General features: G+C 38.6%; 2 protein-coding genes across 2 annotated transcripts; one reads left to right on the top strand and one right to left on the bottom strand.

The window, feature by feature from the left end:
* The first annotated feature begins 560 nt into the window (after window positions 1-560).
* LOC107714325 (ankyrin repeat domain-containing protein 34A-like) lies at window positions 561-12173 on the top strand. Its single transcript, XM_016520135.1, has 2 exons — window positions 561-813; window positions 8644-12173. Exon 2 carries the CDS (start codon window positions 8736-8738, stop codon window positions 10308-10310), a length of 1575 nt encoding a protein of 524 aa, XP_016375621.1. The 5' UTR covers window positions 561-813; window positions 8644-8735; the 3' UTR covers window positions 10311-12173.
* Window positions 12174-14210: 2037 nt separating this feature from the next.
* On the bottom strand, window positions 14211-17027 carry LOC107714312 (serine/threonine-protein kinase pim-2-like). The gene is made up of 9 exons (XM_016520124.1): window positions 16724-17027; window positions 16181-16324; window positions 15654-15824; window positions 15470-15558; window positions 15313-15363; window positions 14815-15190; window positions 14547-14723; window positions 14328-14416; window positions 14211-14222 (listed from the first exon to the last, which is right to left on the bottom strand). The coding sequence occupies exons 1-9, from the start codon at window positions 17025-17027 to the stop codon at window positions 14211-14213; spliced, it is 1413 nt and encodes a 470-aa protein (XP_016375610.1).
* Between the last annotated feature and the right edge of the window lie 2014 nt (window positions 17028-19041).

Genomic DNA, 19041 nt, shown 5'->3' with positions numbered 1-19041 from the left:
CATTTACACAGATTGCACAAGTATGTTATTAAAGTACTTCAAAAATAAAATTCTGAATATAGAACATGCTAAATTCTAAAATAAATGCTCTGTCATGACAACAACAGGCTGCACCAATGCTGCATCATTTACATTCATCACTGGGTGCTTAAGTGGGTCAAGGCTGGCATATTTTATATTTTGCATGGGTTTAATGCGCCATTGCGTCTTTACGCAGAATTTAGAGCAGGCACAGAGCCTGCTCAGAGCAGCCTTAACTTGGCTATGTAAAGCATACACACATTGCTTAAATGTTATCATGCATCAAATCACAACAAGCTAAATTTTGTCTATGTCTTAGACAAAACTGTTATTATTATTAATGTAAACTCATGTAAATTTTCTGCATCAAATTCTCTACATCTACTTGTGAGAAACAGCACACTATGGCACACAAATGCAGGGGTGCATAAATTTTTTTTTTTTTAAATCAGCGAATCATACAATGATAAACTTAAAATGATCAAAGAATTGAAATAATCTAATAAGTTTCCCCCTAGTGGAAAGCAGAGATGGTCATGTGCATGTGAACAGTCAGTCAGTCCGTCAGTGTTTGCTCGGTGAAGCTGGACCTCACCTCAGTGCGTCTGTGCGTGATCGTGGGAGCCTCGCATCAGCTCACTGCCCACTCCACGCCCCCGCAGAGTCTCCCAAACTCTCGGTCGCAGGAGGAGAGGTGATGTGCGGGATGTAAGACACGGGGATCAGCAGACAGCAGCTGGATTCTCGGGCTGAAATCAGCCGCTCTGATGGAGTGAAGACAGCAGATACACGGTGAGAGAGACTCTGTCAAGATACTCTCCTGCAAATGTTGCTTTCAAAATGCTCGCCATGTTTAAGATAACTATTATTATTATTATTTAATTTTAATTTTGTATTATTCTCAACTGAGCATGGTCATAATTCAGCAGACTTCAGTCCTTCATATTGAAGCGATATCTTAATATTCCCTTGCACGGTCTTTCTTATTACTTACATTGCAAACCACTTAGAGCAATTTTCGAGTCTTTCGATGTTGCGAAGCATGCTAGCGATTTTCTGTTGGCATGTGCGCTGATCAGAAATGGTTGCTGGCTGCTTATTTTAGGTGTGAGTTGTTGAAGCTAAAAGCAAATGTTTTATTGGAGGAACGATGTGCATGTGGCTGCCGCTGTTCATGAGGCTTTATGAGCGTTCGTTGCGAATTCATGCGCCGCAATTCGGATTCTCGGTTGCACTGAATGTCTGCTGGCATTTCCTTAAGACGCTTCTTAAAAAGATCTCTGAAGATTTGCTGGATCTCTAAAGTAGACGATTTAAGACTGATATTAATGCTGCTGTGATGTTCATTTTCTCACTTCACAAAAACTTACAATATGAGCGTTTATGTGGTGATTGGTGCACGTTTGCTCTAACAGAGGCTTGAAGTGTGTGTCTGCTGTTTGGAAGTTCATTTGTGGACACTGAAGCTTTGCGTCAGGCAGAGAGCTGACGTGAATAGACACCAATTTTGATGCTTCAAGACTAAAAATAGTCCTGAGCTGAAGATATTTGCAGCTGGCGCCGTGAATCGAGTCTGTAACGCATCAAAATCTGTATCTGCTCCGTTTTGCGAATGACATTCAGCACCGCGGACAGCGACACATAATCAGCATTTTCTCGTTTGATTTGAGTAATATTTCCACTTGCAGAATCAAAACATGATAATTGTTGCTGTTTGCTTTCTTACCTGGTTATATTAGAAGGAAATAATACCATTGTACTGCAATGAACATGCTGTTGACAAGGTTTTTGAACATAGCAATGGCAATGCCATGTTTTTGGACATGTACCATGGTAGTCTTGGAGTTTATTGAAGCACCATGGTGTACACCATGCCACATACATTCTTTTAGTATATAAGGTATGTAGGAGAATCTCACTAAAAATACAAAAAGATGCCCCAGTCATACTTCACTCCACAAAACAAATTGTATTTTGCATATAGAAAATGAAGCCTATTTTTAGAACGATTAGGATTATTTATTTTCTTGAAAGTTAAGTACATTTTACATCCCAGTTCTCATTATTGTAATATAAAATACTTAGTTATTAATACCATGTGAAAAAAGGTGTTAAGTATTTATTCATAATGCTAGTAGATTATTTGTTGCACAATTTGTTTTTTACAATAAAATAAAACAATTGAATAATATTTTTACTGTACGACAGTAAAATGTTATTTTTAAAACTTTTTATTCATCATACTAGTAGATTATTTGTTGCATCATCTTTATTTTTTATTAAATTAACTTTTTTTCTTTGAAAAAAGCATTGTATAACATAATTGTTTACTGTAAGACAGTAAAAATATTTTACAGTATTGAAAAATATTAAGGAAAAGTAATTGGAACAGTAAGAGAGACATAATCAGATGCACTGAATTAGCTTATTTGTCCTAAAACAATATCACAATGGAAAAAACAAACGTAATGATCCTAAACGCATGATGTATCCCCTATATGTTGGACAGTATATGAATCATCGGATTTCTGCATTGATCACATGAAGTTGCTTTCCTGTCTGCATAAAACCTTATTTTGTTTCTGACATCTACAGTTCGAGGGCAGAGAAGAATGCATTGGTATGTGGTTGTGTGCAGTTATGTGAAAGGAGGCACACAGATTGCTCTCGAATTGGAGAATTCGTTCTCAGCTCTGTAAATCACTGAACACTCAGTCTAGTCGAGTCAAGTGGTTTAGTTGTCATTCATCTCATTACAGACCAAGTTTAGAAGAAAAATGAACTTGGCATGACATGTGTGGCATTGAAAATGGCAGCAGGACCTAAACATGCCACAGTAAACAATACGGAATAAACGCACGGCAGTTCAGAGGACGTGTCAGGAACGCTTAGGACATTTAGTATGAAGGAGATAATCTCATTGCCCCTCTGCAGGATGGTTCTCTTTGAAGCTGCCAATATGAGTGATGAATTGCCTCAGCGGTTCCGATGCGACTGGGTCAAAGGGTCATCGGTGCACCACTGATGGATGCTGTTCTCTCAGCTGCTGTAAAAGTGATTGCACCTGCCTCGATCCGTGTGATCTAATGAGGCAAACAGCGGCTCAAAGGCACCACGGCGCTCTCGGTGGGGCGATAACGCTTGACTGCGCAGCCCCTTCTGGTCACGGGCCCCCTCGCACAACCTCAGATGTAGCCTTGAGTCACACACTGCTGTTACGTAAAACAGAAAGCCAGGGGGTGGGGGCTCTCAGAGGCGTGAGAATGAAGACATGATATTCATTTCCATCATCTGTCGGGAAAGCATGGAGAAATAATTTGTCCCGACAAGACAGCTCGGTATGTCGCCTCCCTCCTCTGGTGCGGCGCTGAAATGCAGACCCTCTGCAAGTGCTATTCAACATGCTGCAAAATTGGCAAGTTTATTTTGGTCATGTCGAATGGCTCTCCACTACGCTGATGTGTACACACTCAAAGATCCATAGGGAATTCTGGGAAGGGCAAAGGCTTTGTTCAGATGGCACATAAATCCGATTTATCTGTCAGATTCAATCTTTGGGACTGTCTGCTTCTCTGTCATTTTTCAAGTGATTAAAATTGGATGCGTTTGTTCAAACAGCGTAGGCAATATCTGATATATTTACACATACACCAAATATTGACTGGTCATCCTGACATCCTTCAATACATAACGGATGCAAGAGAAAATGAGTCAAGTCAAGTCACCTTTATTTCTATAGTGATTTATACATAGACTGTGTCAAAGCAATAGATGCATATACATACATATCTGTATGTATCTTTAATGCATATATCAGTACATATTAGCTCTGCTCTAAAACCTAGAAAGCTGTCTACAGTCTACAGTCTAGTGTATCTAAACTGAAATGAAACACACAAAATAAACTGCACTTTGGTTCTTAATATCATGACACATTGTGAGTTTCACTGTGAGACTGAATATTTGACCAAAGTCCAGGGAAACATGAGGAATGTTTTACACAGACTTATGATTAAGCAAAGACCACCTGTGAATTATGATCACAGACAAGAGCAATAGAATTAAACTTCAAAATAAATGTCTTGACATTAACATTTACGTTCATGCATTTGGCAGATGCTTTTATCCTAAGCGACTTACAATATGGAGCATAAGCAGTTTGTCACAGAGCCAACAATATTCGCAGTATACAAAGGCATGCAGCGTCCTCAGCATAGGAATAGATTACATTTTAAAATATTTAAAACAACTAGAACAAAAGCCCTGGCTGATGTCCTTAAAGGGATAGTTCACTCAGAAATTAAAATTCATCATCATTTATTCACCCTTATGTCGTTCCAAACCTATATGACCTTCTTTCTGTATGCTGGAATTTTTTTTTTTGAAGAATGTTGGGGTCCAAACTATTTTAGATATACTGACTTTCATTGTACAGACCACAATAAATAAATAAATAAAATAAAATAAATAAACACTGAGACATTTTTCTAAATATGTTCTACAGAAAAAGTAGTACAGGTTTTAAATGAGGTTGAGTAAGGGGCGTTTAAATGACATCGTTTTCAACTAAAAATGGAAAACTTTTTGTGTTTTGGCCATTCATTTACACAACAACGGCGTTTTGGGGGACTTTAAATGCAAACCTTTGAAAGCAGATTTCAAAGTGCAAGTTTTTGAATACCGTTATCGTCTCCGTGTAAACTCCAAAAACGCAAATTTGTAAAAACTGTGCTTCAGCACATGTCTATTACGTGTTCAGTCTACTGTATATGAATGCATATGTGAGCAGGTGCTTAGTGTTTCTTTACAAAGTGACATCGCCAACTACTGACCTGGCATGCATAATACAGCTTTTTTTTTTGCTGTTTTCACAGATATGTTTGAATTGGGATTGTTTTGACAACGTTGTCATCTAAACATTTCAAAAATGCAAAGTAAAAGCTTTTCCATTTCTTGTACATCGTTGTCATGTAAACGTACCCTAAATGAAGTGTGAAACATTTATTTACCTGGAGTTAAAAGCAGGGTTTAGCCCCCCCGCCCCCCCTTCCTTTTCTTCCCCTTTAATTCTCTCTGGACTGGTGCATTTAAAACAGGCGGGTCAGAATGCACATGTCAGGTCAGGATACATGTAAGAAGGCCTGTGGGTTTCACACAGCTTGTACACACTCTTGACGTTTTTCAATGTTCTTCACATCGCTACCGAGAGCACTGAGACTTCTTCTTGGGGACTGGTCGATTTTGGGGATGGTTGTTGAAGCCAAGTTAAAATATAATATAAATATAAAAAGGTTTAAAGGAAAAATGTATTTTTCCATCCTCAGGCCGTCTCTTTTATACCACAGATCCTGGCATATGCAGATGATATAGGCAACGTTTAGTAAAACAGCACTGGGTGCAGCACAGGAAGCATCACTTCCTAGAGACTGAACGTATGGTTAGGAATCCATACTATACAAGTCAAATGTTTTTTTAAATAATTGTGCTGTTTTTATATATCAGTTATTTAAAGCCTATCAAAGTACAGTTAAAATTCAGTGTAAAGAATGTTAATTTATTAGGCAATACATTTTATTATATACTGTATATACACTACTGTTCAAAGGTTTGGGGTTGGTAAGGTTTAGTTATTTTTTAACGTTTTGGAAAGAAGTCTCTTATGCTCACCAATGCTGCATCTATTTGATCAGAAATAGTATTGTATTGATGCAAAGATGAATCTTCAGTAGCCATTACTCCAGTCTTCAGTGTCACATGATCCTTCAGAAATCAATCTAATATGCTGATTTGCTGCCCAAGAAACACCTATTATTACCAATGTTGAAAACAGTTGCTGCTTTATATTACTGTGAAAACTGTGATACATTTTTTTTCAGGGTTCTTTGATAAATAGAAAGTTTGTTAAACATTATAATTGTCTATACCGTATTTTTTTAAAATCAATTTAGTGCATCCTTGCTAAATAAAATTATGAATTTCTTTAAAAAAAATTACTGACCCCAAACATTTGAATGGTAGTGTACATACATTGTAGTGGGCTGTTATATGTGTTGTCCTGGGCCAGCATAGGTCTCTGCTTTATATCACCAGTGCTCAGGAGCACAGCGAGAGGAAGACCACTTGGAATAAATCAAACAAATTATATATGAAAGAATAAAGGTCTCACTGCCTTCAGTTAATCAGACTGTGAAGGAATAAGAACATAAATAGCAAGAAAATACAGTATAACATCTTAGTTTTGACCTTGTGCAGATAATAACTCTCTTAATGTCACCAGCATCGTTACATGATCGACCGCCAACTTATATCCAAACCAATTTCATCCTCCTTTCCTCCCTGTTCATGTAGCTCATTGAACAGTTTCTGTTTGAGAAGAGGTGGGGCTTTGTCCTCACAGTGCCTATATCAGTATGCTATGTGACTTTGGGCTCATTGAATTTCAAATAGGTTCAAGCTGATTTCGAAGGCTGCGCGGCATGTTTATTTGCCATACCGTGCAGTTGCAATACATCAGATAACAAATGAAAAATAATTTCGAACCTCATAATTTTTGTGTTAGTAAATGCCTGGTATCTGTGTGATGAATACATGCCATAAATCATTTGTAGGTTTGCAGAGCTGACTGAGCTTGTCACATGTCTTGATGCTCTTTGCACCACTCAGGAATTACATTTTCTTTTCTTTACTGCACTGCCATTATCATCTCTCTCCTGCCTTCATTACAGACAAGATGGAGAGAAGTTAAAGAGTAGAGGGTAGTACAGAGTGTCAGTCCACAAGACACTGTGTTCAGAACACAACCGAGTAAGACGGCAACACCTTACAATAAGGCTGTATACATTAACTTTAGTTAATGCATTGGGTACATAGTTAAGTGTTACTAGTGACACAGTATAGAGAAATTAGAGAGTTTTGTGTGCTGTGGATTATGAGGTTTTGAATCTGATCAAAATAATGTGCTTTTAGATTTCAAACTTTGTTTGATTGATTTGAGTTGTGAATTGAGAATTCCTGTTACAGTTTTTCTCAGTCGCTTTGGTGCATTTCTCAGATCAGAAATGAAATTCTCGAAACTACTTGTTCAACCTTCACATCATCTAGTCACTTGTGCACATCATAAAAGCAGTTTCTCATTCTTCTGAACAAGTTGCGATTACTTTGGTACATTCATGCAACTGATTATGTGTATTTGTCTGTGGTTTCCTACAATATCAGTTGCTAATGTCATGTTTCTCAAAATGTATTATATAGTTCTCTTTGCAATAGTCTTACCCATCAAAACATCTAGTCATTAGTTATTGTAGCAATTAAATGCAAAATGGTTGATCTAGTTGTCATAAACTGTCAAGCATATTTTCTATACATTCCTATTAAACTTGTTGTAAATTTGCCATGAATTGTGGAGGTGAATCTTGACTTTCACTAATGAAGAGAATGTAGATCAACCAATTATAAACCAGTTCTCTGAAATAGCTCAAAGGTGCATCTCATGAACCTTCAATTGGAAAGCATATAGACAACACAAGAGTTACAAATTCTGACAATGGATGAACATCTAGGAAATGATCAGGATCAACAGCTGAGAGGAAGAATAGGAGTAAGGATGCATGGTGGAAGGGTACAGAGGCAAAACAGAGGAAGAGGCAGAAGAGGCCAAGGACGTAGGTGCATATCAGATGAAATAAGGGCCACTATTGTGGACCATGTTGTCAATCATGGCTTACAATAGCTGAGGTGAGTTTCCTGTGTTTGCCTTTCTAATTTTGTATTTTCGCCTTTGTACCCATATTTATTTTTCTTTTCTATATCACAATGAGAGTGTACTGTGAATCCTAACCAGTCTCTTTCAATACCCCACATACAGTAGTGTGTAAATTTGTACTTTTGAAATGGATATATGGCATGCAGAAGAAGTGCAGCCTTCTGCATTTCAATACAACAACTGCCATCCAAACTGTTGCCATAGTTTACATCAGGTAATACAAACAGAGTGCAGTGTTATATTGACAACAAGACTAAGCATTTTGCCTATCTTGTTTGTGAACAATGACACAAGGACTTTTCATTCTGATGGCACTGATATGTTCATTGACAAATACTTACTTTTGAGAGATGAACTAAAGATTTTGAGTAAGTTACAGTCTTTTGCATGTAATCCATTGTGTGGTGCTGATTGTACAAATTGTTCTGAGAAATGCACATACTTCTTTGCGAATATTAAGGATGATTCGAGATATGCACCAAAGCAACTGAGAAAAACTGTAAATTCCGTTAAATTCCTGAATTTGAACTAAATTTACATTGAGGTAGCAAACAGGATGCATAATTGCCCTTGAATGTAAGAAATTAAAATTAAAATATTTTAATTAGTGTTAACTAAAAAAGCAAAGTTTGTCAAATATTTAAATGTTGGCTTGACAAAGCCTCATTTGAAAGGATAGATAGATAGACAGACAGACAGACAGACAGACAGACAGACAGACTTACTGACTGATTGACTGAATTTGTGGAAACTTGGTGTCAGATCAGTGTCTGTGATTTTGGAGTTGGAAGTGTTCTTTAGCAATAGTCAAATGTCAAACAACCCCCATGATAAACCACTTTTATTTGTTTTCATTCCAGGTTTGCCAGAGTCTGAGCCAGGATGTCCCAACAGTGCTGAGGCCGGAGGAGGAGAGGGGTTCTGGGATTTTAGCGGTGGAGAGCGAGACATCATGGGTGATGGAGGGGTCTTGCACACGGAGGGGAATGCCCTTCTGAAGGCGGTGTTCCAAGGCAAACTCCGCCTCGCTCGCCTCCTCCTGGAGGGCGGAGCCTATATCAATGAAGGGAACGAGCGAGGGGAGACGCCCGTCATAGCTGCCTGTCTGGCGGGGTACGATGATCCGCAGACCCGGCAGAGAATGGTGCGGTACCTGCTTGAGAAGGGAGCAGACCCAAACATCCCTGACAAATCGGGTCGGACCGCCCTGATGCATGCGTGTGCAGAACAGGCAGGCAAAGAGGTGGTGTCACTGCTGCTGGAAAACGGCGCCGATCCCAGCTTGAAAGATTACTCCGGGGCCTCGTCACTCGTACACGCCATCAATAAGGGTGACAGGGACACTCTCCAGGTCCTGCTGGATGCCTGTAAAGCCAAAGGTAAAGAGGTAATCATAATTACTACCGATACATCTCCCTCTGGCACTAAAAAGACCAAACAATACCTGAACTCCCCACCTTCTCCGGCTATAGTGGACAAGCTCTCCCCTGCTTGCATGTCTCCGTCTGAGGTGGAGATCCATACCTCTGGCTCTGCCCCTGGTGAGGAGGAGGAAGGTATCTTCAGCTTCGCCGTGACTTCAGCACTCCCACTACCCTCCAGCAGACCACAAGGGGAGAGGAGACCACCGCCCCGTAAGCTTCTGAAAAGACTAAACTCTGAACCATGGGGCCTGGTGGCTCCTTCTGTACTTGCTGAGAGAGCGGAGCAGATAGAGGGCGATTTAGCAGAGGAGGACAAGTTGGTTTCGGAGATGAATGGGGTGACAATTTCTGGTCCAGGCAGACCTCTCCTGACCCGAAGGCACAGTATTGAGACCCATGACCCATCTTCTCCAAAGCTGATAGACCGGTCCTGTTCGGAAGACTGTGCAGCACTGTGTGGCTCTTCCTGGGCGGATAAAGTCCATCAGCACCAGTCATTGTATCGTCGAAACACGGCCCCTGAGACTCAGGACAGTGTGGCTCAGGCACCTACAGGAATCCGTGGCTTGCCACACCCCAAACTCACCCGCATGGAACACTACGAGTCGGACACCCACCTGTGCCCTGCCTCCATTCCTGGATCTCCAGATTCTGGACGTGTCTCAGTGGAGCGCCGCAAGTACAATGCCTCTCCCTTGTCGCTGCTCACCAGCTCTTCTCGAGAGTCTCTGGAGAGTATTCCCAACTCGGTGTCTCCTATTACAATGCGGCGGCGTCCAACAGGACTGTTGGAACGGCGGGGATCAGGCACTCTCCTTTTGGACCACATCTCCCACACAAGACCTGGGTTCCTTCCGCCTCTCAACATCAACCCTCAGCGACCCATTCCTGATATCCGAGCCAATGGAAAGCCCACTTCTCCCGTTCACTCAGGTAGCAAGATCCTGCTGCCGGTTGCGCCATCGTCCCCAAAACGTGGACCAGATTTCAAGATGAAGAAGAAACTGATGAGACGACACTCGATGCAGACAGAGCAGATGAAGCAGCTTTCGACTTTCCGGGAAATCCTCACAGAAAAGGTGATGGAGATGAATGGAGATTGAGGGCAAGAGAGAAGGAGAACGAGAGAGAGTCAGAGCCGGCCGAGAGTTTTCATCACCGGGTTAATCTACATCTTCTTTGAGGCAAACCTTCTCTGGTCCAGTTCAGCTCCTTTAGAACTTAATACATACATCAAAAATATGCATTGTGGAGACAAAACCATCTTCAAATCCAGACAATGAAAGAGAAAACGGTCATTCAAGATCATAAAAGGGATCAGTTATTCCAAATTTGGAGACCAAATGTTATCTGTTAGACCGAATGTTATTTAGGATTATTCCTTGATCATCGAGAATGCTTGAAGATGGACCCATTAGTGTCAGTGGAAGTGCTGTTGGTGTTTGAAATTGCTGCAACCCTCAGATGAAACCTCACAGATTTTGTGCTCTACAGGTTTCTCTAAGTATTAGCGCTGTTATGGCGATCAGCCTTCTTATTGTTGTGCACTGTCAGAAAAAAAAAAAGCAAAAATTTTACCTTTAGGGGGTACAGCTGCTTGTTGATGGGGCAGTACCCTTAAAAGGATTTAATACTTATTATATTTAATACCAATTTATACTTTATCTACCCCTAAAAGGTGCGTATTTGTACCTTAGAATAGTAATATATACACTTAAGATACTACTATGTATCTTTTGGGGGTAAATCAGGTACAAAGATGACCCAATAAGGGTACAAGCTGTTGTACACCTAAAGGCACAATTTTTGCATATTTTTTTTCTGTGATGATCCTGTGGAATAATTGGGTTAATACTCTTAATATTCCTTTGGTAACAACATCAAGTGTAGTTCAAAACTCTCAAATTAATTTCTTCAGCCATTACAGTACAGCTAAATTGATTCAATATTTTCATTCAAATGTGAATTGAATTTAAAGTTGATCATTTACTTACTTGTAAATAATAGTGCTCAACTCTTTTTAATGCGATATTTATTTCTGCGTGGTTGTTTTGGACTGAAGGTTCGGAATTGTAGTCCTTGAAGAACTTTTAATTTGGCAATGACAAGCTTCCTGATTTTTTTCCACGGGATGTACACTATAGATTATCGGAGATGTCTGACTGCTAAATATTCCTGTAACAAATGATAGCGTAAGATGATGAACACATTTCTGAAGAACATTTTATTGCATTATGAAAGTGCAATAAAATACTACAGGAATCAATTAACATAAAAACCATTTAAAAAGCTATATGACTAAAAACATAATTGTACCAGTTAAACATACTGCATGTTTCAGGGCTTTTGGATGGGTCGTTTATCTTTCTTAAAGTCTTCTAAGTGATACAAAATAAGTGAAGTGCAATTCTTGAAACTCAAAATCCCAAAGAAACTCTACAAAGCCCATCCGAAACCACATAGATCCACCCTGACCCGACTCAGTGGAGGGGAGAGAGAAACCCCTCGCATAACGCACACTCCCTCTGGAGACACAGAGCACAGATATTGTGTACATACTGTACAGAGTACAATTGTGTCTCAAGCGTTTGAACGTGCAATATTCTGTGCTGCCTCAGCACTGATTTCATATTATTATCGTGAATGTGATCAATCACTTGGACGTGTGTCTGTGGTAACATGCTGCGGTAAATAGTTCAAGACGAGCTAGGAGCTCAGTTTACATTCAGAGGAGGAATCTCTGCACAAAATACATGAGAATCAATTTCCCTAAAGAGCTGCAGTGCACAGTGTATCCGTGTCAAACAAATAGTTCAACTCAAGCTTATGATGTGAGTGAATTTAGTGCTTCTGCTTTGAGATGTTCTACACTTGATGTGAATTAAACTTAGTGTACTTGAAATGTATCATGAAAACAAAAAGAGGAATATTTTTTTATGCCTGTAGGGGTTTATTCTTGTTGTTTTTTATTTTTATTGAAACAAATTTTAATGTTTAATACCGAATTGTTGGTGGTGCAATTTCACTTTGACGTAGCTTTTGTGTTCCAGGATGTTTGTAAGAAATAATATATGAGCAGCCGGAGCTCAATGGTTACAGCAATCTTCCTGAAAACGATCGCGATAAAACCCAACCGGCTCCTGTTAAACCGACGGACTGAAATCCAGATCTCTGACTACCTAGCTCTTTGTTATCCTGATGCGATTACGAGAATCTTGGCACTTTGCTGTGTATTCATTGATTTCAGCGATTCTCCTCTTTTCATTTAACACACAAGCGAGATAACCGGGAGTTTGATTTGTTTCTAAATGTTTGTATCTAAATATCTCCATTATTTCTGACCTGCTGTACAAAAACATCCATTTCAATGAGTTGGAATTGTGTTCAAGTGTACCTGAAAAGATGTTAATAGTGTAAAGGGTGTTTTAGGTGCTGTACACAATGGACCTCCGTCTGTGCTACTCTGTCGTTGGGTAGTTTGAGCCGTACCTCTGCTCTCCATTCACATAGAAGGGTCACAGTTACACTATCAATGCATCATTTAATGGATTATGGATTAACTATTTCTTGTTATTTTGTATGTTTAGTGTGATACACAGGTCAAATGTAGTAAACCAAATAATTTTAAAAAGTATTAAATTATTTAAAACAAAAAAAAAAATCCCTGTTGTGCTACTTCTCTGAGGCGATCATTTTCTTCAAGAGCTTTTATCTGCTTTGAATAAATGCAAGACTGAATCACCAATTTATCTTAAATCTGTGGTTCTCAAGTGGCATGTTTAAGGTTTGTTCTAATAGGGTTGCGGACAGGAAAGAAAAATGATGCTAAATTGTGCTAAATGCTAAAGCAGAATAAGTTCAGCGCTCAATACTCACTTATGACGGTGAATTTTTGTCTTGGGAATGATGTTCGTTTTGGTCTATGTTGTTTCTCTATATAAAATGAACAAAGAATTTTATTGAGTACAGAAATGACTACATAAAAACTACATGTTCAATCGACTGTTAAATCGTATGCTAAGTGCACAATGTATGTGTTGTCAATTGAACATATACACATTAGGCTAAATGTGCTTTAGAAATCTTAGTACAGTTAAATCAAAAATTCGATCAGGCTAACATGGGATTTGTTTTTATGTGAAGTGAACAATTTTTATGTCATTTTGACATTTCTGAGTATTTGTGTACACTCTACAGTACACTAAAATTCTGTGTCATGGATGAGTGTATAGTGGTGAATGGAAGACTTTTTGTTGATTATTTATTTATTTTTTTAATATATAGATACAGAGATCGATTACAGCAGTTAGGAGAAAGAAAAATGTCCAATTTACAGTCACTCTCTGCTAATATAACACATAGTGCATACATATCGTAATACAAATATCTTAATACTTAATATTATATTATAATTATTATTCTATTAATATATTTATTCTACTATTATGCTATTAATATACTTACAAAAAGTACACTGTGACGAGAGGGGCGGGGCCGAAAGCCGTGGGAACGGAGCGAGGCCGGTGGGGTAAATGCTAATGCAGGACACCTGCCACGGAGGAGCTCCGGAAGGATAAAAGGACTCGAGGAGGAATGACGACAGTGTTGGACGAGACAGGACCAGGCCTGGACTTTATTTTGTGTTTTGTGTGCAGCAGTCGTCCGCGAGGGGCTGCCGCTTTACTTTCATTTTGTGTTTGTTTATTTTATTAAAGTTTTGTTTAAATGTTCGCCGGTTCCTGCCTCCTTCCCGATCTACAAACGTTGTTACATACACATTTTCTTATAAAATTCCTTATATCTTAAAACAAATATCTTAATACTTAATACATATATCGAAATGCCGTTTCAAGGTGCCAGGCGCTACTATGATGCAAGACGCCAAGGCCAAAGCGGAGAGATGGAAAGGCCACTCATGTCAGCCTGCCAGACGCAAAGCTGACCAAAGATAGAAAACAACAGAGTGGCTGTGACAGGGAGTTGTTTTTGTTGCTCTCCATGTCTTACTCCATGATCTGAAACAAAACCTTAACATAATTGTTATTTATCTAAATATATTACATGTAGAGCAAATGTGACATATGAACAAACATTTAGCAAATCTTAGACTCTAATCTTACCATAAACCAGTCATGGAGCTGCATCTTCTCCAGGACAAGTCTCCGCTGCGGATCAGGCTGCAGACAATCACAGATCATCTGGCAGCATTCTGTTCAAACAGATGAGAGAGATGTCTGATTATTTCCTTATGTTACACCTTTTATATTTAGATTTCAAATTGCATACTTTCATATTTAGAATTCAAATTGTCCAACTTTGTTCTTTGATGAAGATCTCACCTTGTGATAGGTCAGGTTCAGACCAGTCCTTCTTACTGATCCTGTGCAGGTCTTTGTCATCTGGATAATACCCGTACAACATCACGAACAGCAGGAACCCTAATGACCAAACTGTCGCCGGCTTTGCGTGGTACCTGCCGTCGACATCAAACTCCGGTGGACAGAACATTTCTGTGCCTAAAGGAAGAGATTTTAATATTTAATGCATTTCTACAAGCAGAATGTGTTCAGTGAGCTAAATAACCTGCTAGCAAATCATAAAACATACCATTGAAGGCCATGTAGGCGGAGTCCTTCATGAGCGTGCCGCACCCGAAGTCGATCAACTTGACCTCCAACGTATCCGGGTTCACCAGGAGGTTCTCCAATTTTATATCACGATGGAAAACGCCACGCTCGCAGCAAATGTTAGTGGCATGAATGACCTGCCACATAACATGTCGTGCCATCTTCTCATCAAGCCTTTGTCGGAGCTTCACGAAGTTAAACATGCTCATGCTAGGCATGGCCCGCTCCAAGACCATGACGTAGTGGTCCGGGTCGTCCTGCCAGTCCAGGAGTTTAATTATCTGTGAAACGCTGGGGCCCTTATTGGCCATGAGTGTCAGGCCGATCTCTATGGGGAGCCGTTTGGGATGACCAGGCTAAAAGAAAGAACATATGATGCTTAGATGGAGTTGCTTTCTCAGATTAACAAGAATATAAGATGTTAGAAACTGAAAACAGTGACTGAGAAGCAGTAATATGGAGAGCACAGGCAACTTACAACTCTGATATATGGCATATCTGGTGTCTTGTCAGCAATTTTCACAGCCACCTGATCAACAAAATAAAGAATGAACAATTAGCATGTGCACAGAGATCATTCCAGTCATGAATACTAAACAGGTATGGAAAGTTTTGTAAGTAAAAAAAATGGAAACCTTCAGGCCGTCCTTGCATCGAGTTCCTGCATGCACATAGCCTCCTTCACCCAGCTTGTGGCCAAATTCATATTGCCAAAAAATGTGGCCTATTAAACGATAAACGAATGTTGAGCATTATTTTTTCATGCATTTTATAATTTTGAATCACACTTTGTAATTCTCATGTATTTATTATTCTTACTGTTGTCTGCCTCCTCTGCTTCATCTTCTCCAGTGGAGCTATCTGGAGTGTGGGCATCCTGAGGTTGGAGGACGTCCTGCTCCAGTTGTTCCTCAGGAGCAGGGAGGACTTCAGAGTCTGGAGCTTCTCCAAGATCATGAATCTCTACAATTTGCTGTAGAGAAGTCTGATCTAAAGTGGGGAATACCAATAAAATGAATAAAATATTGCATACTCAAATTACGGTAATTTTTCAAATTACGGTAATTTTTCAAATTACGGTAATTTTTCATTTAAGGGCACTTTTGGACAAAAATATAAATAAATAAACATCTCCAAACAATATAAATCGATTTGTTGAAATGGGAAAGTGAGAACTGGATTAAGGCAGTAAATTTAAAATTTAAAGAGGAGAATACCAATAATATGAATCAAATCACATAAATAATATGAATGAAATATTGCATACTCAAATTAGAGTGGTTCTTCATTTTGCAAAACTGAGAATGTGAGAATGTGTGTATTGTTTTAGATTATGGCAGTATTACCCTTGTCCAGCTCTTCCGCCTGGTCCTCTTCAGTCAAACTAACTGGAGTGTGGATGTCCTGATGTTGGAGGACGTCCTGCTCCAGCTGTTCTTGTACAGCAAAGAGGACTTCAGAGGTTGGAGCTTCATGAAGATCGTGGAGCTCTACAATAGCAATGTTTAATAAAAAAGATGAGTAAAAAATATTGATAAATTCAAATTTTTTTAGACAATGTAAATCTATTTATTTGTGAATGAACATTCACAAATATTGACTGTTTTGGTAATGACACCTTAAGCTATCTTAAGAATCAGAAGTTATTTTATTATCATTGAGATACGTTATTAATATTAATAAAATATTATATATTTTTTTATTTTAATTTTGATGTTAAAGTGTTTTTGTCATTTTAATTAATTTTGTTTTGTTTTTAAATATGTCTACGTAGTTTATTTTTATTTATTTATTTTTGTTCTGGGCCAGTGATTTTTGTTGTACACAAGAACAATAGAAGTTTTAAGAATCGCACTTTAATCTAAACTTCTATCATCATATGTTTTTACCATCAGTAAGTCTCAGAAACGATCCCGCCTCAAGGTTCACTTTCTCAGCTTTAGCCACGTTGTATGTTCCAGCTCTTCGGCGAAAAAAGTGAAGAAGGCGACATCTCCAAAACCTCTTCTTTTTCTCTTTTCTCCCTGCCTCCTTTCTCCCTTCATCTATCGCATCAGCACCACCAGGCGTCTTATCGAGCCGATGAGGATGGTTTTGCGCCGTGGTGGGCGTGTATTTGAGAGGCACACAGGGTTGGGATTCGTGTGCTCGCTCCACTTTAAACACTTTCTTTAGTCGTGAAAACAGTCCCATGATAACAGTTTTTTTTTCACTCTGAAAACAGAATACTCCGAAACTTCAACCAACAAATTGAGCTAATGAGTTCCAAGCCTTTAAATACTAACATGTGACACGTTCTAATTGTTTCGTGACGTCACAGGGGGCTCATGCAGAAATGTAAGTTACAGTTGGAATGATTGAAATGCATGACCTGTTACTTTTGAATAATAACATTCATAGCTAATACTATAACAATGTGTGCGTGTTCTGTTTTATAGACCTATAGGTTACATGAAAAAAACTATTTTTTTCCTAAAAATCTTTTCTCAGGTCTTAACAGTAATACATTTTGGCATTGTTGCCATTTTATCTCATCACTTTGTTTATCTTATTTTATAAGATAAAAACATTGAATACACTGAATGCAACTCTAAAATCAACAATTGTTGATTTCAAATTTTAAAAAATTGTCATGCTAATATGGGATATGTTTTTGTGTGAAGTGAAAATATTTTACATTTCTGATGTTGATGTTGTTTTCTCACATCAAAATCCACCAACATATTTGAGGGTGAGTAATTTTTAATATTTTTGATGGGTTGCGTTGCATTATGACACAAAAACAGTTTTATACAATTAATGAATGCTTCGAGTTTAAGAATGGTTATTGAAATAGAGACAAAGGTAGATGGATGTCTGCCTGCTGCTGCTTTAGCGTATCCAATGAAACCAAGCATTCATTCCAGACTCTGGGCATCTTCCATAAAGAGATGGAGAAGGAGTGACCTTCATCCCAGAGGAATTGCTCTTCTTATCCAATCTCAGAACCTCTGGTAGTCTCATCTCTTCTCTGTTTGTTAGACACACAGCAGTGTCAGCGATGCCTGAGAGCACTTGTCCTGTAAAAACACTGCTTGTCAGTCTGACACACACACACACTCCCAGCTGTATTTTATTAATACAGCCTCATATTCTGGTGCTCTCCTGTCATCAATACCTTTTGAAATAGGTACAGATTTATCCCTCCATCTTCTGAAAAATGTACAAACATCAACCTAAAACACTTAAAGGCAGGCATTTATACTGTATTCCAGTGCTGGTCAATTGTGCCAGCTCCACAAAATATATATCCCATAAAAGGACTTTATGCATGACACACTCATTTTTTGGTCTTTTGAGTTATTGTATTAATAAAATATGCATTAAAAATTACAAAAGACTTTAGAAGCCTGAGAGCACTTGTCCTGTAAAAACACTGCTTGTCAGTCTGACACACACACACACATACACACACACACACACACACACACACACACACTCCCAGCTGTATTTTATTAATACAGCCTCATATTCTGGTGCTCTCCTATCATCAATACCTTTTGAAATAGGTACAGATTTATCCCTCCATCTTCTGAAAAATGTACAAACATCAACCTAAAACACAAGCTTAAAGGCATTTATACTGTATTCCAGTGCTGGTCAATTGTGCCAGCTCCACAAAATATATATCCCATAAAAGGACTTTATGCATGACACACTCATTTTTTGGTCTTTTGAGTTATTGTATTAATAAAATATGCATTAAAAATTACAAAAGACTTTAGAAAAAACATTTGGATGTACAATGCTATTTTTAAATTGAATTTATATGTATTTTCTAGTCTAAAATGAGCTCACTAAGGTGCCTTAAAAGCATGTGACCTAACCATGTCTCCTCTTGTTGCCAAAAATGTGAAGCACATGGCAAATAGATTATAATTTTACTGGTTGAAGGGGATGTCATTTAACATTACTAAAATTAAATTGTATTGGTTGAACATTATTATTGTATTGTAAATGCAATTTTCCCATTGAGGGCTAAGTAAGGCTCAAAAGCAAAGCATAGAAAAGCAATGTTTGAACGATTCAAAATTGTTCACACTCGTTTCTAATGATGTGATCAAACCAACTGTACAAAATATGAGCCAGTTCAGAGTGCACAAGTGGCACAGGGGACTAAATGATACGAACAATAGATGGAAACAATCTGAGAAGGAGAGGAGGAAGA

This window comes from Sinocyclocheilus rhinocerous, unplaced genomic scaffold, assembly GCF_001515625.1.
Source record: "Sinocyclocheilus rhinocerous isolate Xijiao unplaced genomic scaffold, SAMN03320098_v1.1 scaffold629, whole genome shotgun sequence".
NCBI lineage: Eukaryota > Metazoa > Chordata > Actinopteri > Cypriniformes > Cyprinidae > Sinocyclocheilus > Sinocyclocheilus rhinocerous.
The sequence above is the reverse complement of the archived record's forward strand: the minus strand, read 5'-3'. Positions and strand labels throughout refer to the sequence as shown.